The sequence below is a fragment of the Malurus melanocephalus genome, unplaced genomic scaffold (assembly GCF_030028575.1).
Source record: "Malurus melanocephalus ecotype Western Australia unplaced genomic scaffold, MMel_1.1 scaffold_71, whole genome shotgun sequence".
NCBI lineage: Eukaryota > Metazoa > Chordata > Aves > Passeriformes > Maluridae > Malurus > Malurus melanocephalus.
In genome coordinates this window covers 1,133,807-1,160,321 of record NW_026623303.1, presented here as the reverse complement: position 1 = coordinate 1,160,321, position 26,515 = coordinate 1,133,807, and the positions used below count along the sequence as shown (strand labels likewise).

Sequence of the window (26,515 nt, the reverse complement as noted above, 5' to 3'; positions counted from 1 at the left end):
CWGAAAGACATCTGTGTTGATACAGCTATTACACACCAGTCACAACAAAACAGTTCTCTTGCAAACAGCATAGACCCTGCTTGCTTTCCTCTAGACTGACTGAAATGTGACAGATGTGTTTCCACTGAACTTTACAAGATCTTTTTTTCTCAATGTGGTTTTGCAGTGACAGTTTCTATAGGTCAGACCCAGCTAAGAGAAGGAAAGAAAGTAAAGAGGAGAGTMTACGTGTGCTCTCAGTACAGACACCGAACTCTGAAGCTCAACACAAGCACCTGATGGGTGCAAAAAGGCCACTTCAGTTATTCTGACTGTAAGTTTGGGGTGGCTGGATTCAACTGTTATGCACGGTTACTTATGAAGTAAAAACACTGTACCTCCGGGGGTCCCTGGGACATGAGCCGATTGCGATGGGCATGAAAGAGGAGCAGCCTCGGGGTGCACAGCCCGCTCGGGATTGGGGAATGCTGTGCTCATCGCCCCCGCACGGCCTGGAGCCCTGCGAGCACTCACTCTCACCGTGGTTTGGTATGAGAAATTTCCTAGCCAAAGCGCAGCTTTCACACAGTTTTAAGCCAGCTGGGGCCAAGAAACTAGATTTTGGGGGAGAGTTTGCAACCAGCTCCTAGGTATGTAATTTGCCTTTTTCTTGTACTTCACGGACACGATTCCAGGCAGCTCCCAACGGGTCTGTTGGGCGTGGGACAGCTCAGTTCAGCTCCTACCTGTGCCGCGCCTGCCCCAAGCCCGGCGGGCTCCCGGACAGCGCCCCCGCCCCGCGCAGCGCCCGCCCCTGCCGCTTCCTCCGCCGCTGCCCGCGGGGAGCCGCGCTCGGCGGGACGAGGGGGAGGTGCCTTCCCGGGCCGGAGCGGGGCAGTGCGGTGCCTCTCTGCCTCTCTCCTTCTCTCCCTCCACGCCGCCGGCGCCAGGGGTCCTTCCACGACGGCCGGGACAGCCAGGTAAGGCAGAGCGGGGCTGCCGAGCCGAGCCGAGCGAGTGGCACAGCTCATTCCAGCCCAGCCGGGGCTGCCCCAGCGCAGGCAGCCGGAGCCGCGCTCTGCCGCGGGCAGCGTTCGGGGGAGCCGGAGCACGGAGCGCTCCCCGCAGCCGCCCTTTGCCAGTCCAGGAGCAGGAGCGGGGGGACCGTGCCTCGGCGGACAGGTGTAAGCGGGAGCGATGGCATAAGCTGCCTTTTCAACCTTTGCTTAAAATTGTTCTGATGTGTGTAATATAAGGGGTTGCGGCCCAGGCTGCCAAATCCGCTTGAAAGCCMACATTGCTGAGTATTTCCTTGTTTATGTGACTTTCTTCTCTGAGTCTCACTCTGTGTAACCGCTGTGCTTTGCTAGGACTGTTCAGCCTCGTCTCAAGGCAAAATTTGCTTTCTGTGTGAGTTCACTCATGCCGATAATTCCTCCCGCCTTCCGTCCCACTYCGGGTAATACTCATGCTGAGATACAGCTCATCTGCTGCTCGTGCACTAGGTGACGAGACTCTTTCGGCGCTTTTCCACAGGGCTCCCTTTCCCTACCCCTATAAGTTGGGACATGTAATTAATTGAGCTATAAACTGAGCTTTTAGTACAGGAATGGTCACGAGCTCTCTGCTTGAAATGACCGATGCGTRCGCCACTGTGATGAATCATAGTCTGAAATACTTAGGTTGTTTCATGAGTCAAATAAGTGAGACTGTGGCTTCTACAGGTGGAAAGACTGACTATAGTAGAAATGCAGACAAAAAGGGTACATTGCAAGTGCTTGCTTCTGGAGCATTTGTTTTCACTTTAAAGTATGTGTTTCTGATACTTGATCTGACTGTGTCACCTGTGATAGAGAGTGACGTTTTGTKAATTTCTCAGAGCTCTCCAGAGACTGGAAGATAGGTTATTRCTTAATGCTGTTATAGAAATGTTTAGMGTATTTTGGGCCATCAGAAAGCACRTGCTCTTCTTTCYGGCACACCATCTGTGCTGCTCGGATCATGTCACCTGTGCAGGAAGCCCTTTAGGTGTCCTGGTCCTGTTTGCTGGGTACTGCACTTGTAGGTGTGGAGGTAGCTCCCAGAGAGGGAGTTACTCATTGCCTTTTGATGGTTTGTAAGGGGACTGCAGCAGGAAAGAGCCCATTTGCTATCAGACTTCCCTCTGATACTCTTCATGTTTCTCCGGGRTTTATTTTAYRTGTTTTATTTCTTGTGAAATTACATTTTGTCATGAAATAATCACATTTCTGCATTTAGTTCTTAATGAAAGGGTGCCTTATACATTCCTCTAAATTTCTAAATGAATATTATGATTATTTTGAACCAAATGGTTGATTTCTATGTGAGCTTGTCTGCTGAAACCACTGAAAGCAGAGTAGCATGGTTATATTTTGCACCTTTTTTGTTTTAGTAAGATAATCTCATAGGTGTGAAAATCAAAAACATACTGGCAGTGAAACCTCTGTCTTRAAGGAACTCTAGTTGTCAACTACCAGGCCTGCTTTTACAAGCCCTCCAAAACTCATAGGAGTGACACCTTTTTTTTAATATTAATACAGAATTTTTGAAGTCTTTGAAAAYTTTTGAAACCACTGACTGTGAGTCAGCTTGAGCCATGTCCTAAGTTAAATCACTTTTTAATTCTTAGTTGTAGGCATTGTGGATTAGGCATTGTAGTGTATCCACTAGGCTGACTGCCTACAGTTGATAAAAAGAGAGAAAAATAATAGAGCTGATAAAACAATATTAGCTCCATATTTTTTCATCTTGCCTGAAAACCATTGTATTCAGAAATGCTATGATAGTGTGGTATCCTGTAATGAAATTAAAATAACTGGGAAGTGCTTAATTTCACTGAATTGTTTGTAACCATCAAGAAAAGCCTTCCCCTCCACCAACTATAGGTGCAACCTGTTGTAGAYTTAATTCTTTCTATGTTGTGTTATAAACTGGATACACAAGATAAGGTGCAGAATGGTGTAAGTTTCATACAAATATTTATCCTYCCAGTATGCAAAACATTTTCTGTTTCTTAGACAATAGAAGTCTGTGCTGCCTGCTGTCAATACAAAGGTCATGGAAAATACTCTTTARTGTTTATTAACCATTGATGTCTAAGATGTTTTTCTATTTTTGCTTGGTTTGATTTTTCCAGTAACCTATTACCTTTTCACTGCTGAACTTAGAACTGTGCTTTAAAAAAGGCAGCTTTGTGTATGCCAAAGAATCAATTGTAGCAGTCTACAATGACTCTCTGACAGAAACAGAATAAGGAAATGCCACTATAAAAACTGAAAAATATGGAAAACAGTACTCAAACAGAGTGGACTACAGGTTGGCATGGTGAAGAAAGCCTGAGGTGATGGACCTTTTATATTTCTAACAACGTATGTACTCTTGAAGGACATCTGTAATATAGYTTTGGATTTGTGCTACGTATATTTTTATTATTATATAGATGTATCGATTTGCACAGAATTACTGATAGCTTGTCTAGAAAGYATCAGCAATGATTAGTCAGTTGTTGCATTGTGGAAATTAGAGTGATGAAGGTCATTAAATGACCTACTGATACCCACAGCTTTCTCCATTGCGCAAATGGCAAAGACTCTCACTACAGTCAGTGGCTGCATCCTGCTCATCACCGCAGAGGGATCGGCCCAATTTACCTCAATTCTCCTGGCCAGGACCTCATGCTAGCATTAGGATTAGAGGTATTACTGATATAATGGGGYACAGCTCTCCAGAAACCTGTGAAATTGTACCTGTGTTTTAACAAATGATCAATCAAGTCTCAAGAAATGTATTTTTGTTAATGGAGGGTTTCATCTCTTGAGGGAAATCACCAGTTTGCTCTGTGAGCCCTTAGACAGAGAAGCATTCTGTTCTGCTTCTGGTCTGTTTTTCTGAGTGTACTTTCTAAAGGAAAAAGCAYGAGGAAAGAAGGCGGTGTGCAAGCGAGGGAAACCAGTGTTTGGGTGGCCATGTGTGCTCTTTGTCTGGTGTGGCAGAAGAGGAACTGGGGAACAAAGGCTTGTGAGTGACCACTGCCCCGTGGCCATTACAGCACCGGCCGCTCTCAGTCATCCCCTGCCCGGCTCAGCTGCACRGGCTGTGATTCAGAGTCAGGGAAAATTCCATGTGAGATAAACCCTTGAGGAATAGATAGGCAGCTACTTATCGGCGTGAAGGTAAGAAGGTGCTTTGTGGGGAGGGGAGCAGGTTTTTGCAATGTCCTGGACAAGGGGGTGGGGTGAAGGGACAGCCATTTCTTGCAAGTACTGTGAAGTGGCCACTATGTTMAGATGGGATCGTGGAATCTTAGGAAGAGTTACAGAATTCTCCTGAGAGTATGTCTGTCCATCATGGGCATGGTTTATCTTTCTTGGGAAGAACAAAATYGCCTAGAAATTGTCTTTGCTTTTGACAAAACCCAGACATTTAGGAGGAAAATGATAGCTTTTGGTTGGATGACTGTCCTGTGGTCTGGGTGGTTCAGTAAAGCTCACGCTTAGCTTGGTGTGGTCCAGCCTTGGTACGGTGGGCAGGAGATACAGTTTCCAGGAGCTGCTGCAGAGAGAGGAGTTGCTCTGGGAGGGTCTGAGCTGGACCAGCAGCTGATGTACAAGAGCTGTTCACCATCTGTGGAATTCAGCTTTTGGTGACAGGAAGGAGAAGTGCTTGGCCRTGTTTGCAGTCACAGCTCCTCTTGTGAAGCGAAGCACCAGGCTGCCAACTAGGCTACCTGTTTCAGCTCTTTAGGTAAAAGTCCTGTGCAACATTAAACAAATGCAAGAAAAAGGGGAAAAAAAACCCAMCCAAACACCCATGTAGCAKGCTGARGCATGTGGGACCTGGGCAAAGGCRTTCTTKGTACTCCTACTTTTCCTCATTTACATTTCTCTTATCAGCAAACGTGTGAATGGGTACCACTTTGCCACGCACAGGGTATAACTTCATGTAGGCTCAAGTAGGTCACAGCTGAGTTTCCTGTGCGGAGGGGCTCTCTTCAGCCCTGTGCCTATTGCAAGCTGTGATCTGATTAACAAGTAAGATCTAGGCCTTGTTTTCTCTTAATTGTGGGGCAGAAAATAATGGCTTTGCATAGTAAAGGAAGCAGGATTCTTCCTTCTGAGCCAGGATCTGGGCAGGACACCAGGTACCCTGCCCTTCCAGTGAGCATGGACTGTACTTTAGGCTGGGACAAACTCCTGACCATTTATGTTTATGAAACAAAGGAAAGCTCTCTTGGTTGTTTTTGTTTTTTCTCCACAGGATAGACATGTAACTTGCCATCAGACCTAGGTGATATCTGCCCTTTCATTTTAGCTGAACATTTTAAATCTTTCCTAGGCTGTCCTGTGCACTAATCTTGTCAGATTCATTGTACTAACTTACAGGGTAGGTAAGGTAATCATAATATATACATTAATGTATTCAGTGTTGCTTCTTGTCCTGTAAATTACAGGATGTCTATATCACAGACTCAAGCTCCATATCCTGACAGAAAAAATAATTGTGTGTGTTTTCCCTGACTCTCCTCCCCARTTATGAGCATCTCTTCCCAGCTGAAGTTGCAAACCACATCAATTTCCAGTGCCATGGTGRGAGAAGAGAGGGTATTCTCCCACCTTAGATTATGTGATCCAATTCAAGGGATGTGGCCTTAATGTGGGGAGTGAGCTGAGCTGAACAGACCTCTTTTTCTGTCCCATGGTAGATCCCCTAAACTGTTAATAAGTTTACTTTTGATCTCTTGAAATTAAATTTTTTACTTAATCTAAAGATTAGCAAAGATGCTTAAAACAATATTTTTTAACACAAAGAAATCTAGCACTCCAGTATTAAGAGTGGCTGGTTCAAAACTGCCAGTGCAACTTGAATTCAGCTCACTTACACATTATTTGTTGCATATTGAGTTATGTAGTCACATGTGGTTTTGCTTTCCCTTCAGGCACCCATTTCATTCGGACTATGGCTGGCTGGGCTGTTTCAGTTTGCTCTGTCATGCTGAGGAGCATCTTCTCCTCAAAGCCGTGGGCTGGCATCAGGCTTGCATCTTAGGTGACCTCTCAGCCGTCCTCGGTGATCCTTGAATAGAGGTTTGRTTGTTGGAAGGAGGCATATTTCCAGCTCCAGTGTGTCAGATGAACTGTGAGAGGTTGTTTTATTGGCAGGCAGTTTGGGAGAATGGCACTGTGAAAGGCTGTGGGGTGTGAGGGCTGTGAGAAGCGGGCCACCATTCTGTCAGGGGCTGCAGATGGCCTCTTGGCCTCCACAGCAGCTTTGTCTTCCACCAAGGCACTCTCTCCAGTCATGAAGGGGATTACAGCTTTCTGATGAAAAAAAAGTAAAAGTCATGGGCAAGCAGCAAGATGTCCTCAATTTGGTTTAGTTACTTTTTTGGATCTCCTAAACTGAAACTAACTCTGAAAGTCAGTGTTATGCAGGCACTCCCTATAAAAACTGAGAATGAGCCATAAAGGACTGTCTTATCTTACCTTTGCAGTGCCTTAACTTTACTCCTTGTAATTTGGGCCTCAGTGGGGCTGAATTGTGGCAGCCCAAGTTCTGATGATGCTTGATTGATTCTCTGATATCCTTGTGCCTCACCATAAATAAGCAGAGTGGAGTGAGATACCATCAAGCATTAATGCCTGCATTGCGTGATGTCTCAGTTTGAGCTGAATGCTGTCCCTTAAGATCATAATATCGTGTGACACCTGCCAAGTGCTCTTGTTCCCTGCTGAACTCACAGCAGTTGAAACAGCTCAGCATCTGATATCTGACATCAAGGAGAGCAGAGATAGCAAGCTGCTTTGATAGAGATGCTCACTACCTTGCATTAGCCAGAGGAAAGGGAAAACACAAGACCACACCACTGCCCCAGTTGTGTTTATTTTCAGATTCAGTGAGAAATTTTTCTTCTGAATTAATACATGTCTATTGACATGAGTGAAGCTGAAGTCCTTTGGTATTCCTTGTTGCTTAGGATGCRCTGTATGTGAAGAAATTCTTCAGGGTCACAGCCTGGCTTTTCAGTCCTTTATGTGGAGACTTTATTAGTGAGTGGTTGAAATGCAAGTAAAAGCAAGGAATTCTTACACTACTTCCTGTGGGTCGACAAATGGTGATTCATCCCCAGGAATGCAGGTGTGCATCGTGCAAAACAGATTCCAGCGAAGACAAACATGGTAACTCCAAACATTCCYYCCTTTCTCCTTCTTSCCTCCAGTTTGTATATGGAGATGGTGTCATGTGGTCTGGAACATCCCTTTGGTCAGTTTGGGTCACCTGTCCCAGCTGTCTCCTCCTAATTTCCCGTGTGTCCCCAGTCTCCTCGCCATTGTGCCAGTGCAAACAGCAGAAAAGGCCCCGGCTCTGTGCAAACACTGCTCAGCGATAGCAGAACCATCTCTGGATTATCAACACTGTGATCAGCACAGTTTCAAAACACAGCCCCTGTGAAGAAAGTTAACTCTACCCCAGCCAAAATAAGCACACYTCTCCAACATAATAACAGGGTGAGAGAGTCTGGAATCACAAGATAAGAACGCTGACCTTGCCAACACCACTGCTTTGCCATGCATGGGAACAGCACTTCGACACCTYGGCCGAAATGTAAATGGTTGTTCGTGTTCAATCTCTTGTGCTTGTYTTGTAGTGGAAAAACAACACGGGAAAACTTGACAAATGGGAATTTGGATATCTTCTGTTCCCCACTGCCTGCCTTGGGTTTTTCCTCATGAACAGAAGGCAGYTCTGACCTGTAACTTTGGATGTAGCAGCACTGTCTGTCGGGGCTAGTCGGTTGCTCAGTAGGTGTGAAAAAGCAGTGTTTTTCAAGTGACCTTATAATACTGCGCAAAATAAAGCCTTTGAGGGTAAATATATCCATTAGTCAGCATGTGAGATGGGGTCAGTAGTTCACCATCTGAGTCAACTKCACAGTTTTGTCTTCAGAAATTCTCATATTTATTAAGTATTTCTTATTGTGTCKCTTCCACACAGTCTAGCAGATGGARAACAAGTAGTTTTCTAGTAGCTGGAGAACAAGTACTTGTTTAGGGAAAAAAGTTCTTGGGGTGTTTGGAAAGAGAAATAACTGAGGAAGTATTAGTCATTCCCTGTGCATAAAGCCAGTCACAATTTGTATGTATTTCAGTATTTTTGTTAGACCATGTCAAAAGAGTGTCTTGAGTACTGAAATAAATTGAGCCTGTTTTTGGTATGATAGATCTTGTGCTTACGTGAGAATGTATAACATTTGAGAAAACAAATTGTGATGAAAGTKAATTAAGTTGACCCCATTAAAATAATTAAAAAGAAGGATACCCTCAGGCACTGYTGATCTCTTTTCTTTTTATATTTTTCTTTCCCGTAGGTTTGATTTGTTTTTCTCAGATTTGCAGCTTTGTGTTCAATATCAATTGTCCTCCTACTYGATAGGGTGCTTTAGGATTCCTTAACAGAGTTAGGTTCAACCTCTGATTTAACTGCGCTTTTATTTTTCCAGCCCTCTAAATCTTCAGCTTCCTGGAGAAGTAGGAAATTTTTTTGCACGAGCATCGCCCATTTCCTTTGCCAATCTCATCTTTAGCCTGTTTCTTTAGCAAGTGGGTGTTACCATTTCTCTTCCCTTCTTAGCAGCAAGGGACTTTTGGAAAAAAGGCTGAGGCACGCTCTGCTTCGCCACATGTCCCCCCAGTGCCACAGCCAGCRGGGTACTGGTGGATTAGCCTTGGTCTATGCAGAAGTGAAGCATACAGAATCTGCTCTTTAGGAGCTTCTGCTCCTTCAAACCTGTGCCATGCCAGTTTGGAGGCCTTTTCTAACCTTACTTTGAAAAAAACTTGCCAGAATTAAGTGGATTATTTCCTTTTAGAGGTAAGTAAACACATAAGAGGGACCAGTATACCACATACCTTTTCCCAGTTCAGACCCTCTCCTTCCTCTCCTGTTCTTGCTTTATCTTTTACCTCTTCTCTGTCAGCTGAGGGTCAATTATATTTGTGCGAGTAACCCAAGCTAATATTCTTCACCAGACCTTTATGCTGCACAAGTGAATTAGCAAAACTCGGTGTGCTCTGCCTCATCTCGCCAGCTACAGCCAAACTCCTTGCAGCATCCTGACGTCCTGACACACCACAAAGGGCAAAAACTGCTGCATGTCAGCACAAAATTGTTTGCCATTTTCACTCTGCTTTATAAATGCTATTTAGAATAGAAATAAACCTGAGCTTTATAATGGTATTTAATATAGAAATAAATGGTATTTAGAATAGAAATAACCTGAGCTACGAAGTCTGGGCCTGGGAAAATTTGCTGTCTCCGTTTTAAGGGTTAATATCAAATACTGATGTTTCAAAGTCTTTTTTTGTGCCTTTCTTTCCAGTGTTTCAAACKAATTTCCAGCTTTATTATCTTGCAGCAAAGAATGTTAGAAATGATAGAGKTTTTTGTTCTGAAAAAACTAAAGGCAAAATAGTCAATGAAAGTATATAAATATTGCAAAGTTTTTTGTGTGGAAGGAATAAGAAAATCTACAAGTATTCAGCTCTAGAGGAATCAACGAAAATACAAGAAGTTGTTGAGGATAGTGAAAATTCATCCATTCTTTGTGTGGTCTCCCACAGTATTCCTAACTGAAAGTTAGTAGTAAATAATTTCAAGGAAAAAATGCCCATGTCAAGGAAAAAATGCCCATGATTCTCTCCATCATGTATGGTAATAATGTAATTTTTGTTTCACAAAGCAGAAATTTCTTTCCTAAATAATTTATTTAATTTAATGCCCTATAAAACTGTGAAAGGAAAACTTAGTAATTGGACTGTCCTGCTCGCAGTAAATCCCAAAAAGGAGCAATAGCTGAGTTGATAAATTATTTGGAGATGTGTACATRCCATTCTCCTAAATCATCATTGTAAGGGGAAAGAAACTCTTTTGATTAAAAAAAATCCAAACTTGCCTATGATACAAATGGTTTCTGAGAATCTGCTGTTTAAAAAAAAAAAAAAAAGAGGAGGAAAAAAGGTAAATCTAAATACTTTTTACTTCTTTTTCTGACATATGATACATTTTGGATATCATTACAGCATTTCCCCCTGAATTTGAATTTTAAAGTTATAACAGATATTTGTTAAATTATGTTTCTTTTGTATTTGCATTTTTGTGAAATTTACCTTTTGAGCCGGGATTAATAACCATTGTATTTTATTTTTTGGAGTTTGAATTTGCAACCCTAGATATGGGGCAAAAAGACAATACAAGAGTATAYTTAGCAACCCTTGCTTACACTGAGTAATAATTATTCAAATAAGCCTGTGCTGGATACTTATGTAAATAACTGTTCACAGTTTGTAGTTTCATAATAATGCAACAGAAGCTCCAGCAGAAAAAAACGGGTAAGGAGTTCTCCTTTTCTTCTTCCTTCTGCACTATTTCTGCTCTCTACCCAGAGGAGCAGCGTGCTGCCTGTTGAGTTACCCCACTGCAGATGTTTGCAGGGACACAGTGTGAGCTTGATCAGCAAACTGATCTGAAATAATTAAAATGAAGGAGGAAAAATTCTGAAATGTACAGATTTGAGTAAGAATAGCAAGGCACCACTTGGGTTTTTAAAATCAACGTTTTGATGCTTGCAAAAATGGAAGTAGTGAATATTGTATATTTTTTTAATCTACTGCCCTAGGAGGCACATTTTAATGTACCCTAGGAGGTACATTTTAATGGTAAAAATACATCTCTGGGGTTGACATGGGTTAGGATTGATGTGTCCAAAATCTGAAAAAGGGCAGTTATGCACGATGCATAAAATCCAAGTCAGAAAGCTGAGGAGCTGATTTGATAGAGGGATTTTCTGCCTTGAGTGCCCGTCAGCTTAGCGGTAGGACTTTGCACTGTAGGACAAAAATTCCTAGAGAAATGTTACCATCACTAAACAGGTGTTGAAACTCAGAAAACAGTGCCACCTTGATTTTAGTTTTATTTTCAGCCACAAATATTTCCTGTTGGTGTTCTTTTGAATCATTGTGATGAGTGTTTTTCAGGATGCATTTTTTCTTGCGAGCCCCTCCATGACTAAATGTGGTACCATATTTGTGCCATAAAAAGTGACAATTCCTTATTACATTTGGGTCAGAGAAACCATGGCCAGACTGGGTGCCCTTTCTGTTTTCCACTCACTAGAACCTTCACTGGGAGTTTAATACATTTATTCAACTTTCTGAAGTGCTTACAGTCCAACCGGCTTATGGTGACTAATTGTTTCAATAAACAAACACAATCTGGGATCTGGGAGTGGGAACCAGAAGATATGTGGGTAGCATTGCAACACCTGAGCTTACCACATCTCTCAGTGGCTCAGTTTTCCCCAGTGAAAATTGGGAAAGGTGGCACACAACAAGAAGCTCTATCTAGAAGTGAAAATGTACTTTATGCATTTTGGCCARTATTGACTTAGAAGGCTTATCTGAATAGTTGTTTAAATTTGTTTTGAGGAAGGTCTATGGTGGCTTTATGGCTATTCAGATGAATATTTGTATAATGTGAAGATGAAAACACAAGCTGGTGCAGATATTTTGACATTTAAAGTTGAAAATGTTTTCCCACCCTGAGAAAAGCTGARAATCTCCAAGTCTTTCTAATTGCAGCTGTAATTCTGAGTTTTTAGGATCTCTGCAAATTCATGGTATTTGTTATCATGTAACTAAGGTTGCCTGCAGGGAGCAGGGCAATTCCTTGGCACCAGTCATATTGGGAAAAGTTTATGTTGGGTGTCAGCCCGAAACTCCCGCAGGTGTTTATAACAAGGTAACTGTGTCATGCAAACAGCTTCATSTTCTGAGGGATGGCCTAGGAGCAAYGGGGATGGGGAAAATGTGCAGAAAATGTCTAAAACTGTACTGAAGAAAAGTAGTGACATCTGGGTTTGATAAGAGGTAAGTGTAGCTGTTACAGGGGCTCCTTAATGGAGTGTTGGAATATTGAAAAAGAGCTTTCAGAATAATAGGTGAGGGTTCAGTTGTCCTGAGTTTTATTCATTGAAACAGAAATTGAAACAGAGCCATTGACTTGGAAATAACCTGAAATAAAACAGGTTTCTGTGACCAAATGCAGATTCAAAGGCTGATCTTGTGACCTGGGAAACTGGTTCTAATCTGCTGAGATCTCYGTAGCAGAGATAATTCAGTGTAGCAACCAGGTGCAGACATTGACTAATTACATTCCTGATGTTTTTATTTTTTAACCCTGATTTTTTCAAAAGGGTTTTTTTGGTTCTTGTGTCATGTCAATGTAACTTGGTAGAGAAATTAAATATACTGGCACTATCAGTATTGAGATTTGAAATCATAGTTAATGATTTGAATACTTGTACTCTTCAATGCAGCACTCTAGTGATCTCTGCATTCACAGTTTCTAAGATGGATAATAATTACGTTTTTCTTAAGTATAAGCAGAGAATTATTACTATTAAGAACAGCAGAATTTTGAGTGGGAGAGCCTGTGATGAGAAGCGTTAAAGTTTTGTGTGCATTAAGCTGGTCTGTGAGTTAATATTGACTTTTAATTTTTTGAACAATGTTTGTATTTTCAGTTTATAGAAGTATTCTTCCTCCTGTAATTATCTTTTAGATTGCCAATTTATTTTTAGAAGGGCAATAAATCAAAACTGGGCAGAGTTAGTGGTTAAATAACATATCCAAGACAATCACTGATTAAAAAAGATCAGCCTTCTTCCCAGGAATGTAATATGACAGATGAACAACAAAATGTATATGTGTAGGCATATCAGAAGAAGAGAAATAACAAAAAGAGATTATTCAAAATGATCATCATTTGCTGTCCAATTATCATCTTTTACTTATGCATCCTAGCCTGGTCTTCCATGTAAACCACTGAGTATTTTTTTAAACATATGAAGAGGCATTACTAGAATAGAAAAAGATATTTTAAAGCAGTTAACAACTATTTCCAGCTGTTGAAGTAGCATGAAAGTGGAATATGAGAGCTCAGCTGGTTAAACCAAGGAGTGAAATGTAGTATCACGACTGGACTGGAAGGAAAAGGGTGTCATTTCATGTATTGTGACAGCAATTAATTACATGTTTARGCACAAAACAAAATGAGAGGCACTAAAGTGAGTTTGTTTACATTTGATTTTTAAAAAAATTGAATTGTGAAGAGGTTTGTGGTTTTTCAAGATTCTCTGCACAATCCTGTTAAGTATACTGTTTTGTCCATGCTGAAGTTACGTTGCCTGTAGAGAAAAATRCGCATGCATTTCCCCAGTGTATTCTGAAATACTCTAAGTAGTGAATAGGTGCATAAAATAAGCCCTGTGAAAAATGAATTTTTTTTTGTTCTACTCTAGGGATTTGGTTTGGGTTATTCCCCCACCCCCTCGGCATATTTGAGAGATTATTATTGATCAATGGTGCTCCAGCAGTTGCTGCTGTTCCTTCTTCAAGCCRTGGCTTCAGCTTCCAGCCGTACTTCTCTAGCCTGAGCCTCTCTCCAGGTCTGCTCCTGCAGCTTCCCCTGGCTTTGGAGCACAGCTGGGACCAGGTGGTGCCATGGGCAGGGCTGGCAGAAAGCAAGCAAAGGGAAAGGGAGTGGAGAAAAGATTTCTGAAACAGCTTCTCCACAGCCTCTCCCATGCCTTTCATTCCTGCYTCTTCATTTAATGAGTCTGTGCAGGCAGCTGCCTGTGCTGTATGATGAAATGTCTGCTTGGATCCCTTCCCTAACCTGCTCCCCAGCCCAGCAGGAGGAATGTCTGCACCTGCACAGCAGAGTGGCATGACAGGGTAGCAGTGAGTTGGTGAGGGAGGAGGTCAGCTGTGTTTAAGCTGGCATCATTGCAAAGACAGAGAGATTGGCTGCCTGTGTCTCTGGCAGGACCCTGGAGCCGGATTTACAATACAGTAACTGTGGGTGCATTTGTTTTTGTGTACTCCTCAGTCTGTCCTACAGGTATCAGTCATGGCAGAGRACTTTAAAGCAGCTGGACATTACTGAGTGACCAAAACCATCTGAAATAAATGGCTTGATTTTGATGGTCAGCATGAAGTCTTTCTAAGCAAAAGCTGGGTGGTATATGCTTAACAGTGTCTGAAAAATAAGCTTAAATTCTTTGTTCTCAAACTGATGTCTTCTAAACAACCATTTGTGTGTGAAAATTCTCATTAATAAAATTGGGATGAATTTTCAAGATTACTGAAAAATGGATTTTACTGATCCATTGTAGGCACAAAGGGTTGCAGTAAATGGGGTTACATCAAGCTGATGACTGGTCACTAGTGGAGTTCTCCAGGGCTTCATTTTAGGCCCAGTGTTCTTCAACATCTTCATAAACAACCWGGATGCAGGATTGAAAGAATACTAAATAAGTTTGACAACAATATTAGGTTGGGAGGAGCTGTCAGACAAATGGTGTGATGCTTGGGACTGTCCTGTTTTGGGACAGGAGTTTGACTTCAATGATCCTTGTAAGTCTCTTCCAATGCAGGATATTCARTGATTCTGTGATGTTCAATTTTGTATATAGAACTCTTTTGCAAATGACATAGATGCACAGACCTTAGCAATTAAAACTTCTGTACRGGTTAGAGCTTTGTGGTGAAGAGCAGTTGTACTCTGCTGTTTGCCTGGAGCACATTTCAGACTTCTCACCCATATTCTTTGTGACACAGGCTGCAGTGTACCTTATTTTATCCCRGTCACGTACAGCTTTTGGCTTCCTGGGAATGTGCCGGTGCAGCCCTCAGCTGAGCAAAGCCTGAACTTTTTAGTCTAATAATTAACTTCTGTAAACTTCCAGATGCTTGGGGTGAGCTCCAGCTTTCTGTATATTCAGGCAGTTTYGTTTATGAGTGGAATCTCTTTTTGCTACAGAAATCTCCAGTTCCGTGATGCTCCAAGGATATGGTAATGTTTTATTCCTCATCTTTGCAGGAACCGATGTTCAATGGCTAGAAGAGAGACGACAAGTGGCTGAAATGAATACGACTACTATCTTACAAGAGATTTTGATTAAAAGATCACAGCAGAAGAAGAGGACTTCTCCCTTAAACTACAAAGAGAGGCTTTTTGTACTTACAAAGTCTATGCTAACATACTACGAAGGTCGAGCGGAGGTAGGAGAGATTTATACTACGGATTGCCTTTGTTCCTTTTTGCTTTTGTATGATACCAGATTTTTTTCCTTCTGCATGTCATACCGTCAAGAGCTGATGGGGAAAATGGTCATCAGTGGCAATAAATGTGAGCTGGCATTTCTCTTATTCATAATGCAGGCTGACTGAGGTRTGGATAACTTACTGGTAGTGAGTGTGAACTGGTTCTCAGTCAGAGCAGTAGTGCATAGCCAGGATGGCAGAAATAACRTAAAACAGCATTTACAGGTGGTCATCAAAGCTGATTTCTTTCTCTCTCCARAGAAGTGAAAGATCCCTGTTATCATGAAGTGGGGAAAAGGTGGAAAAGGTTACAATTGTGGTTTCTTGTGGCCGTGTATACTGTGAAGGCCATTACGTTAACATCTGRCAATTAACTGGATTTTAACAGGATTTGATAGGAGCAGTGCATTGCATACCAAGCTCAGCAGGGAGATCCATTAGAGTGGATCATACACCTTGGTGAGTGAAATGAAGCTGGGAGCAATTTATATTTGACAACACAACTCATCCCTGTTACCACGTTCTGTGTAAATTCAGTTACTCCAGAAGTCATTAGTGTAAACTATGCAAATCCTCAGACCAGCATTTTTTCAAATGAGCTCCAGACTTGGTTTCATCAAGGCCACCTGTCCCCAGAGTGCCCTGTCATATCCTCAGTGCTGGGGGTGAGATTTTCCACTTAAGTGAGGCGACTTTCCGTGTCACAATGCTGAAGTGGATTCAAATGACTGCAGTAACTCGTGAGACATGTTGTGCACCTTGGGAAGACATTTAACAAATAAAGCTTAATGGAGGGAACCCTGCAGCCTCCTGTCTTACCTCTGATAAAGGAAGAGGGTACAGGACAGCTGAGGCTTGCTGAGCGTGTTTCTCTGCCAGACCTTATGGCTGCACCGGCGTTGAGCTCACCATGCTACAGATCACAGCAGTCTGTTCTTTGAAAGTAACTTGGACACAGTCAGGTATTAAGAACAAGATTACAGACTGAGCTTGGAAGGCCATCTGGTCCAAGCCCCCCTGCTCAAGCAGCCACACAGAGCTGGTTGTCCAGAACCAGCTGTTGAATATCTCTGCCCAGCTGGCTTTTGATGGATGGAGTCTTCACAACCTTGCTGGGCATCCTGTGCTGTTGCACAGCCACTCTCACAGTGAAAAAGACAGCATTGTTTCCTGATGTTCAGATGGARCCTCTTGTCTTTCAGTTTGTGCCCACTGCCTCTGGCCTTGTCACTGGACAAGGCACTGCCAGAWGTAGCCTGGCTCTGTCCTGTTTGCACACTCCTTTCAGGTATTTTATGTCCCCCTCCATGGCAGAGTGTATCAGTCACTCCTATTTTGGTGACTCAGCCCTCCTCCCAGAGGATAAAGAGGTGGGGGCTAAGAAGCCCTCTGAAATATATCTTGCATGTTTGTTCATGTCAGCTTTCCTTCACATGAAATAGAAATGTAACAAACAGGTTTTGCAGGTCTGGTTGTCACCCTCTAAGAAGTTACCACTTCCAGCTTCCCTTCTTCCTGTTTTCCCCTTCCAGCTTTCCCTTTCCCCTGCAGGTTGATGTCCTCTGGCTAAAATGCTTTTCCAGGAGACTGACTTTTAGATCTCTCTGAGAGGGGGTTTAAATGATCAGTTTGGGCAGTGACATTGAACAGAGCTGCCCATAGTGCCCTCAGCTGAGGATGCAGTAACTTCTTAAAATATTCCAACCTAAGGTACAGTYGATTGGACTGAAAATAAGTGTTGTGCCTATGCTAGGCCATCAGTTTGCTGCTGAAACAGGCAGGTCCATTTCATCCCCTCCTAGCCTTCCTAGCCTCCCCCATCCAYGTGATTCTGGCCCTGCTTGGAATGCTCTGTAAAAAGTTGCTAATCATAGAATCATAGAATGGCCTGGGTTGRGAGGGAACTTAAAGTTCACCTGATKCCAGCCCCTCTGCCCATGRGCAGGGACAYTAGACCTGGCCTAGAGCACCTCCAGGGATGGGRCRTCCACAACCTCTCTTGGCAACCTGCTCTGGTGCCTCACCACCCTCACAGTAACAAACTCCTTCCTAAAATCTCATCTAAACCTACCCCCAGTTGGAAGCCAATCCCCTCAGTCTGTCACTACATGCCCTTGTAAGTAGTGTCTCTCTGTCTTTCTTGTGGGCCCCCTTCAGGTGCTGGAAAGCTGCARTTAAGTCAGAAGAAAGATATTTGATCTGGTTTTGTTTTTGCTGGATTAGTGTTCTGCTGGGTTAGCTGGTGCAGGATCTAACAAGTGCCAGAGGCCGTGCCAGGCGGGGCAGGAGAACAGGATGCTCCAACTGTTGACATCAGCAGGTTGTTAGACTGGCTCAGCCATAACACATAACCTTCCAGCTTCAAACCATTTTCATTTTCGTGGTTCCTCTCATTTTAGATCTTCTAACGTTAATCAGCGTTTTATTTTATTAACAATATTGTTTGAAAATAGCGACCTCTGGTCCTTCAGGGGCACACTGAATATTTTTGTCTCCTTGAAGAAAAAATAATGTGAAACTAAGACCTCTGTGACACAGTGATAGTTATTCCTTTGTGTCTCTGGACTTAAGTGGCAAAAATATTTGTGGGTTTTATTATTTGTTCAATTATTGTTTGGGTTTTATAAAGTCAATTGTGGTGACTGTAAATATGTGTTTACAGTAAGACAGCTGCATATTCTGGCTGAGGTAATTTAAATGAAGAGAAAAAGAGTTGTTAGAGATCAAGATAATTCTGTCCACTCTGAATAGTTGTGGGTTTATTGCTGAAATAAATGTGATGACTGCATATGCTGGTTGAATTTAAAGACATGACTGATGAAAGGATAGGTACAGACTGATTTCATTTCAGGCTTGGCACTATTCAAAGTCCAGATTGRTAAAATAAGCATGGAAATCCCAAGGCAAGATGATCTCACACCCTCATCTTAATCCCATAGCTGCAGTGGTAGCAGTCYCCCAAGGGTGGATGAGTTCTGCTCTTCTAGGCAAATGTACGATTCCCAGTTTGATTGTTGGCCAACCTGAAGTACTTTCTTGTTTTCTTCCACTTCTGTGGAAGTTCAGTAGAAAGAGTTCAAGAAAAACCCAGGGTTTATGGGCACGTGAATAATCATACCACTTCTTTTTAAAAACAAGATTAAAGTAAATCTCGTTAACCAGATTAGTCAAACTCAAAGTGTGGGCAAATCGGGACTATAAATAAAGTGACAGAGATTTTGTATGTCTGGTGACAGAAGTGGAACATTTATGACAACCRAAAGCAGTCAACCATAGCAAATACTGTTCATGTAAATACTGCTGAGAGATGTAATTGTTCTGTGCAGTAGTGGGGCATCACTTGCTCCTTGACCAGCAATTGCACATTGTCGAAGCCACTCTTCTCTGTCTTTTCCTGTTCCGTGTTCTGACAAAGTATCATATATCTTMCTTGGAGCAATAAATTATTATCTCCTAAACATGACAACTTGCAACAGGCTAAAATCTTGTTTTAACTCACTCAGAACTGGTTTAAATCTTTCTATACATGCTTTCAAGCAGATCAGGCYCCCTGTCAAGGGTCAATGGCAGTGAATGCTGACAGTGAGCTGGAATTGCATTGCGGCCATGAGAAGGAGAAATATCGTTTTTATGCTTAAAGATAGATAAAAGATATCTGTGGTGTAAGTCATGGAGGAGGTGTGTGAACTGGYGATGGAGCACAGCTACACAATCAGTGAGGAGGCTGAATTTCAGGACTGGTTTCAAAACACAGAATCCTGAGGAAGGAGAGTCATGGTTTAGGTCGCCTGTGCAAAGCTCTACAATTATGTCTGATTTCATCATTGCAATCTTATCTTGCATAGGAAGCCAATAGGATCTTGACTTTTACTGCTTATTTTCTGGGATGATGCTGTTGAATAAAAAATGTGGATGAAATATCGCCTTCAGGTTTGCTAGGAAGCTTGAAAGTAAAGATACATCAGGAACTGATATGCCTTAAGCATCATGGAGATAGTTTTAATGTCAGAAAAGAGGAATATTKTGTTTAAGCTGGGCTGTCATCTGGTTTTGGCTTTTATTTTGGGCACAAATTCTGAGAATTAGTAAGTGTCGCTGTTGGGGAAATACCATCATTGCATTATTGTGCAATATTGGGCTAACAATAATTATAAGCAAATAAAGGCTGGGCTAATGTTGTTTCATGAAGCCCCTTAATAGTTTATCAGCTGTCATTGTTAGAAAGGGTATTTTCTGTATTTTTTCGTAATATAGCAAAAGTGGCTAATGAAATCTGAGTGTGATGGTATCCATTTGCAATGAAGACAAAAATTCACAGTAGTAAGATACAGCTGCATTGTTTTCCAAACCAGAGTACTGATCATGAATGTGTAAATGTGGGGAAGAATTAAAGTATCTTCCTATTCTGAGTGTGGAGATGTGTGATAAAGCTGGGTATGCTACAGTCAGAAAGACTTCCAATATGTACAGTGATCTCAAATATCCATCGTAGAMGTACCAAGCCAACTTTAAACACATTTGTAGCTAATTTGAAAGTRGGAGGTGTTGGGCATTTTTTCACAAACTGGCCCTTTCAGCTGGCCCAGTTCTCAAGGACTGCTGCACTGTTCTGACTGCAAGAATGGCTCAGCTGGAGTAACTGATTGTAGTGCAACTTCTCTGGATAATATGGTTGTATSTGTATGTATGTTCTAGTGAGGAGACTCCAGCACGAAATATTTTATTAGGCAATCKCTTTTCAATTTTGTGTGGTTTGAAAAACTCAGCATAATACTTCAGGTGTGTTTCTGGTCATCTTCCTGAACTATTTTCTTCCAAGAAATAAAAAAAATACTAGTCAGTAGCAAATGAATAAGCAAATTTAACCAATTTTGAAATTAATCGACTTGTGCCAAAATCAAGCATATCATGCAGTGATTAAAAAAAAATTCATTTGGAATGGCTTTCTGTATTTCTGACCAGCAAAAATTTAGCTGAAGTTTTAATATGACTTTTTCCAAATTGCTAATTTTATCTTGAATGGAGTGTAGGTTTGAATTCCAAGGAGGCATTGGTGGAAATAACAGTGTACATGCATGGCCACTTTCTGTCAAAAGTGACCTCATATCTTGCATATTCCACTTAAAATTCCCTGGAGTTTCTTTTTGAAGGATTGGTGCATTCTCTTTTCATCTGTCTGTGTGGAAAATCAAGCCAAGTGTTTACCTAGGAGTCCACCTTACCACTGAAATTTTAAACACTTCAGTGGATATCAGCTGGCGATGGAAAGGAGGACTCATTTTACTGGCATGCCTGGTGGCTGGTGTCCCACGGTGCAAGTGCTCCCCACGTTCCTTTGCCGAGTGGCTGCAAAGAACAGCGTCATTTATTCCTCTTGAGTTAACCAGCAGGAMAGACCACACAAAAATAGCATGCAAGCTACTGCAGCCATCAGGGTTTTCCACCAAGTACTCATGGTTTATCTCCTTTCTCCTTGTGTGGCGATGAGTTTGAGGGTTGGGAGTTCCTTGTCAGAGAATGTCTGAGCTGGGCACTGGGGTGGCCCTGGCTGGAGCGGGCTTGCTGCTGCATTGTAGGACGGCTGTGATAGCAAGTGACACGTACTTCACACAAGTTTTAGTCAGCTAATACTGACAGAGCAGCACGCTTGAACTTAAAAGTGCCACCAGACTACAGGTTTTTGCTCTATATGGCATTTTAGGCCGGGGAAATTGTTTGTGATGAAAGAAGGAGAGTAAATCTAGGTGTTAAAGTGTTTCTCATCAGTGGAGTAGTTGAAAGGAGCTGGTGTGTGCAAGTGAGATGGTCCTGCTCATTTGGTTTGAAAACTTTCACACTGATTTTTCTCATGAGTGAGGTGCTTCCATAAAGCCGACACAGATCTGCTCATAATTTTATGAATTCTTGTCAGTGTGTGGACTGTTAGTATCCYCATAGCTGTTGTAGCTGTGCAATGTTCCCTTTCACCATGACGTTTCTCTCCCTCTCTGTCCTCAGCTTGCTTTGCAGTGATACTCTTTAGTCTGAAAGTGTGCTGAGAGTTTGGTTTGGTTACTGTCCTCCCACACATGGCACGGCATGCTTGAATTAACCTTTCCAGCCCACAGCAGTTTTCACTGACCATGAGGATGAAGCTGATTGTGAGCTTATGAACATTAAATTTCTTTATGCTTAAGCATCTTTATTCTTTGCTCATGTTTGCTGTATGGATTACAGTTTGCAGCAATAAATAGTTTACACGGATTTTGCATTTTCAAGGGGCATAGRCTACAACCTGGTCCCTGTGGTTACTCTGCACGTGTTTGAGTGGACAAGAGTCTGCAGTGCTAGAAGRGAGGAGGAGCTGGGGGAGAGTTGGGGCTGCACTGCCCATCAACTCTGGAACTGCTGCACCAAGGATATTGCAGCAGGCACMGCACTCACCTGTTTATTACCCTGCAGAAACCATTTGCTCCTACAGAGRAGGCAAATAATAGTTCCCTGAGGGAAAACATTTCAGAGTCTTATTTAGAAGGATGCTTCTGTGGAGTCAAGTAAAAGGCAGGTTCTGATGAGGTGAACTTGGGAGGCCCAGAATGTTCTTGTCTTCAGTGGGAGTAGTGGCACTTCCCATTAGGATCAGATTTGTGTGGAAACTTTCTTACATAAACAGAACTGTTGCAACTAATAAAAACCAACCAGGATATAAATAAAAAAGCAGAATAAAAACCTGAACATTTTGGGGAGTTGCTAATTTTGAAAGTCTCTTCCTAAGAAAAAAAGKTTCTCCTCTAAGGGTTATGTTTGGTTCTTGTAATTTGAATAGAGAGGAGACAGAAGCTACTGAAATTACAGTGRTGATATTTTAAGGAAGGAAAAATAAAAGCTCTGGGGCCCACTCTGAAGCTGCAGGGTAAAATTTTTTCAGGGTAAAATTGTGTAGCTTCATTGCAACACTGATGTTGTGTAAATACTTCCTTTGGAGCATAACAACATTACAGAGTTCCAAAAAGCTATGTTATTTACTTTTCTTTTTTAACAGAAGATTAATACGTTCTACTCTTGTTTATTCCTATAGTGCTTATCCTTTATTATTTTAAAATAACTACCCTGATTTATGGGATTTCCTTAGTCATTGCAGAGGTTATGTAATTATTTTATATAAATGAWAGCACAATTCAGTATTAAAATGCTTCTGATCTCTTGATTACTGTTGTTTTTTAATGAAAGATAAATATCTTCTGAAATTAGTAGGTTTACAGAGGTTTTTTGTTCCAARTCACAGGTTGTAATGATAGAACTTTCTTAAAATACTTGCAGATGGAAACTGTTCAAGTTGGAGAAATAACTTAAAGCTATTCATATGAATGGGGGCAGCGWATGTATGGGATGCATGGGAATGCTCACTTGCAGAGGAAAATTCATAAAGAAACTTAAACTGTAAAAAAGTTGGTTATGTTGTGTTAATGATTCCTGTTTTCTATAACATCTACTGAAAGAAAAGTCAGATATAAAATGAGAATCTGCAGAAATTACCTTTCTACAAGAATTTTGATTTTTATAAGATAGAATATATGAGACATAGATGAAAAGCATAGGTTGTAACTGTTGAGATGTAGACAAGGCATGGATGAGAATATTTACCTTGACTAGAGAGGAGTGGATGAGTCTTAAAGGTCTTAAGAAGGAAGAGCTGGAAAATAAATGAAAGAAGGATAAAGAAGACCTAGGATTTTTTAAAGTGTGCAGAAGAGAGYGGAGAAACTTTAATCTATGAAGATAATTTAGAGAAAAATGCAAGAAAAAMCAGGCTTGTTGAAGGTACCTGGAAGATGCAGAGGTTGCACATCAGTAAACAAAGAAACAAAACAAAATAATTTCAGACTTATCTATGCTCTGTCTGCTGTGGAGTAACAWGTCTTGTGGGTAGGAAATAGCAGAAATCCTGTGCTTTCATCCCATTGAGGGGTTTTTGACACTGCTGGATGAGACATTTTCACATCAGCATTACAAATTACCCATATAAATCTCCTGTAAATATGATTGCAGAGCACATGGGGAGCTGGTACTGTATTGAATAGGCATCAGTGTCTTGTTTTCAGATTGAGAGCCTGTCTCAAATGGAATGCCCTGTTCTGCATTTTAGTGTTTTCCCTAGTAATACTGTGGTTGGAATGGAAGCCTGTTGAGTTCTCAGGTGACTTCAAACTTGAAGCAGCTGCAAGTATTTTGAAAAAAAAAAAAGTCTAGAAATCCGTGTGATATATTGGGATTAGGTGTGTGGTGGTTTGATTGTTTGCTCTTTATTTATTTTGTAGACTGTAATTCAGTCTACAAAGTGGACAAGTGGAAAAGGCAGGAATGGCAATAAGTAGCCAAGTGTCAGCTGTCCCCAGCAGGATCTGGGTTACGGGATAGTGAATCATAAACTGGGTATGTGTCAGTGAAACTTTGCTGCTCTGCAAAAGGCAAATGTTACATTATGATGAAAAGACACCACTCCAAATCCTTCTAATTGATAATAAGGCATCAGCTGCAGTTCCGCATCTGGTTTGGGGCAATAAGGAAAATGTGGGTCTGTCTGGATGAGATTCAGGGCAGGAGCAGCAAGAGGGATGAAGCTCCCAAAAGCTTGTGATGAACGGTTGGTTAGTGGAACAGAAGTTGTTTAAAGCAGAGAGATGTCCTGAAATCTCAAAARACAAAAAAGCCCTCTCAGCTCTGTAGTTGTGGAGTCTGTCATCTGAAACTTGAGAAAGCAGTTGGCACCTTGGCTGGGTGACCTCTTGGGTCTTGGGTTCTGTCACTTTCCTGTGATAACTGTGGGCTTGGGCTCTCCTCTCTGCTTGGCTCAGGGTGTCCAAGTCTGGTGTTGGACAGCATGGGAGCTGAGTTAGGGCTGAGTGCAAGGTGTCACTCACCCAGCAGCCAGAGAGTGGTCCTGAGAGGGGAGAAAACCCTGCAGAATGMTGCAGCTGGGCTGGGCAGACTGAGATCTCTGCAACTGAGGACTTCACAGAAAACCAGGGAGAGAAGATTTGTCTGAAGGAATCTGCAGAGCTGTGGCAGTTAYTTTGACAGCTGAAAGGTTGCAGGTTATTTAAGGTCTGACACAGATGGAGACATGGCTGATTTATTGTGTTTCCTTTACTGTTATGTGGTTGCAGCAGTGCATCATAACTGCAGTGGTGTGTGTTTGACTGACTGCCTCTCCACTGCAGGAGAAGAGTAAGTCATAGATAATGCATGGTGATCATGGGTAAGAAATTTTACCGGTGCTGTGATGGATAATTTATTTTTTTGTGCTTTTTGATCTCTCCATTGCTGGTTGTTGACATCTGCTGAGCAGCCAGACCATGGTAATGGCTTCTCGGTTTCTTAATTTGCAAGACAAGGGTTTAAAGCTTTCCTCTTCTCAATTATGTTTGTATTTTTTTTTCCCCTTTAAATTCTTCCCAGCAGTCAGATATTCAATCAGGTCAGACTAGATCAGAATAGTAATCACTTCTTGCTTTTCATATTGATTCTAGCCATTTTTGAAATGTAAATAGAAATACTTGATACTTGCTTTTTTAAAACTATTTAAAAAAATAATTGAAAGGAAAAGGGCTTTTTTTCAGTGTGTCTGATACACTGGAAAATACAGGAATGGAAAATGTGGCCACCTGATACCTAGCTACAGTAATTATATTTGCRTAATCAGTAATTGCTTTATTCAAGAGGGAACTGTAGAAGTATCCAGTCAGTACTCCTTATTAATAAATGGCAGTACTATTAAAAAAAAAAAACAAAACTGAAAAACCCAAAAGCCCAACCTCCCTTCCTGCAAAGAACCCAGTATTGAAAATACCTTCGTATTTGCCTCTGGAGCATATTCTACCAGAGAAGCTGTCTACAGGCAGTGTTGGCTTAGGCAGACTATTGGTGGTTTTGTGAAGTTGAAGAGCAGCTCCATAAAAGGASATCACAGTGATACTGTGGCCTGCTGTGCTTGCAGGAACATAAGTTCCATGGGTCACATGCTGATGACCTCAGGATTTCCTACACGGGGGTAAGCATGGAAGAAAGAAAKAATACGAACAAGGGGAGAGAGAGACAGCATGGGGGAGACAAAATCTAGATGTTTCTTGTCAGCTGGGCTGACTTCTGCATGTTTTCATTGAGACTTTTCCAAATCTAATGTCCTTTGTATTGTTCTGCACCCTCCAAATACTTCTGCGAGGGTGAGCAGCGCAATAGTTTCATCAGCAAAGAGGAAATACACTGAAGAAATATTTTTATCTGATAGCGAAGGAAAAGGGCTTCTGAAGCTGTTAAGCTTCTGTATTCAGCCAAGGAGTAATTCCAAATGTACAGAGATCAGCTGTTTGATTGTACACTTATCTGACTCTTGGGTTTCTTGTCTYCCTGTATTCTAAGATTTTTTTTTTAAAGGAATTCTTTAATCATGTATTTGTTCCGTATCTAACATCATAGGTCTGGTGTTCTTCATATTACTGTTTAATGTGGTAAAAAAAAATAGGAATAGCTTATTCTTTTTGGATTGTATGGAAACAAGCCTTGGCTGTCCCCATTGTGAGCAAGGAGCAGTATTTCTAAAACTGTAAGTCAATATTTTGAAACAGAGGTAAATGTGAAATATGTATGGCATTTTAAGAAGCTTTGTAGAGTCACTTCCCTTTTGTCATTTTCACAAAGCAGTTTAAAAAAGAAAGCCCACAACAAAACCCCAACCTTCAGTGTGACATCGAAGCCCCTATTTTACCTTTTTGTTTTCCTTATTGGGATGCAGTATTTTTATACCTTTATTGCTGTTCTAACCATATTTGCTTCTGTAGACCTCCCTCTAGAGGCATATAACTATCTTTAGGAAAGGRGTGGATCAGGTTTGGTAGGTCCCTTCATTTCACTGACCTGTGACATTTCCAAATCCTCAGTGAATGCTTGTATCCCATTCAGACAGCATGCAAGAATGTTCTGGTGAAATATTGCTACTTCTGCAGTAAAATCTAACCTTTTTCTACTGTGTTAGCCATCTTCCACCTTAAAAAAAAATCTTTAAAAATGTTCTGCTTTCTACGTTTYGGCATTGCATGATTAGCCATTGTAGTCATTTTGTCTCCTTTTAGCAGAGGTCACTTGTTGGAAAGAATGGTTTTGGGTGAATTTCTCAGCGYTGGCTCATGCCTGCATCTCTACTTCCCAGCTGCTTCAGTGTTTGAGCTCTGCTTGATTCTGCATTTCATGTCTGCTGTGCATCTGGRTATAGAGCAAGCCATTTGTAGAATAAATGTGTACGCAGTTCGGGTGTGCAAGGTGTCTTTATATCATAAAGAGACATCATTTAAGTCGGAGGAGAGAGGAACTGCAGTGGT

General features: G+C 41.6%; 1 protein-coding gene across 5 annotated transcripts in view; it reads left to right on the top strand.

The window, feature by feature from the left end:
* The first annotated feature begins 813 nt into the window (after positions 1–813).
* Positions 814–26,515, top strand: part of TEC (tec protein tyrosine kinase) — a 43,786-nt gene continuing 18,084 nt past the window's right edge. The window contains exons 1-2 of one of the 5 annotated variants that reach the window (XM_057366765.1): positions 814–959; positions 14,938–15,119. In XM_057366765.1, the coding sequence (XP_057222748.1) occupies positions 14,982–15,119 (138 nt within the window). In that variant the 5' untranslated portion in view covers positions 814–959; positions 14,938–14,981. Of the gene's footprint in view, positions 960–1,089; positions 1,164–11,827; positions 11,922–14,937; positions 15,120–26,515 lie in introns of those variants that run through there. The other 4 variants (XM_057366762.1, XM_057366764.1, XM_057366763.1 and 1 more) reach the window with 4 other exon arrangements.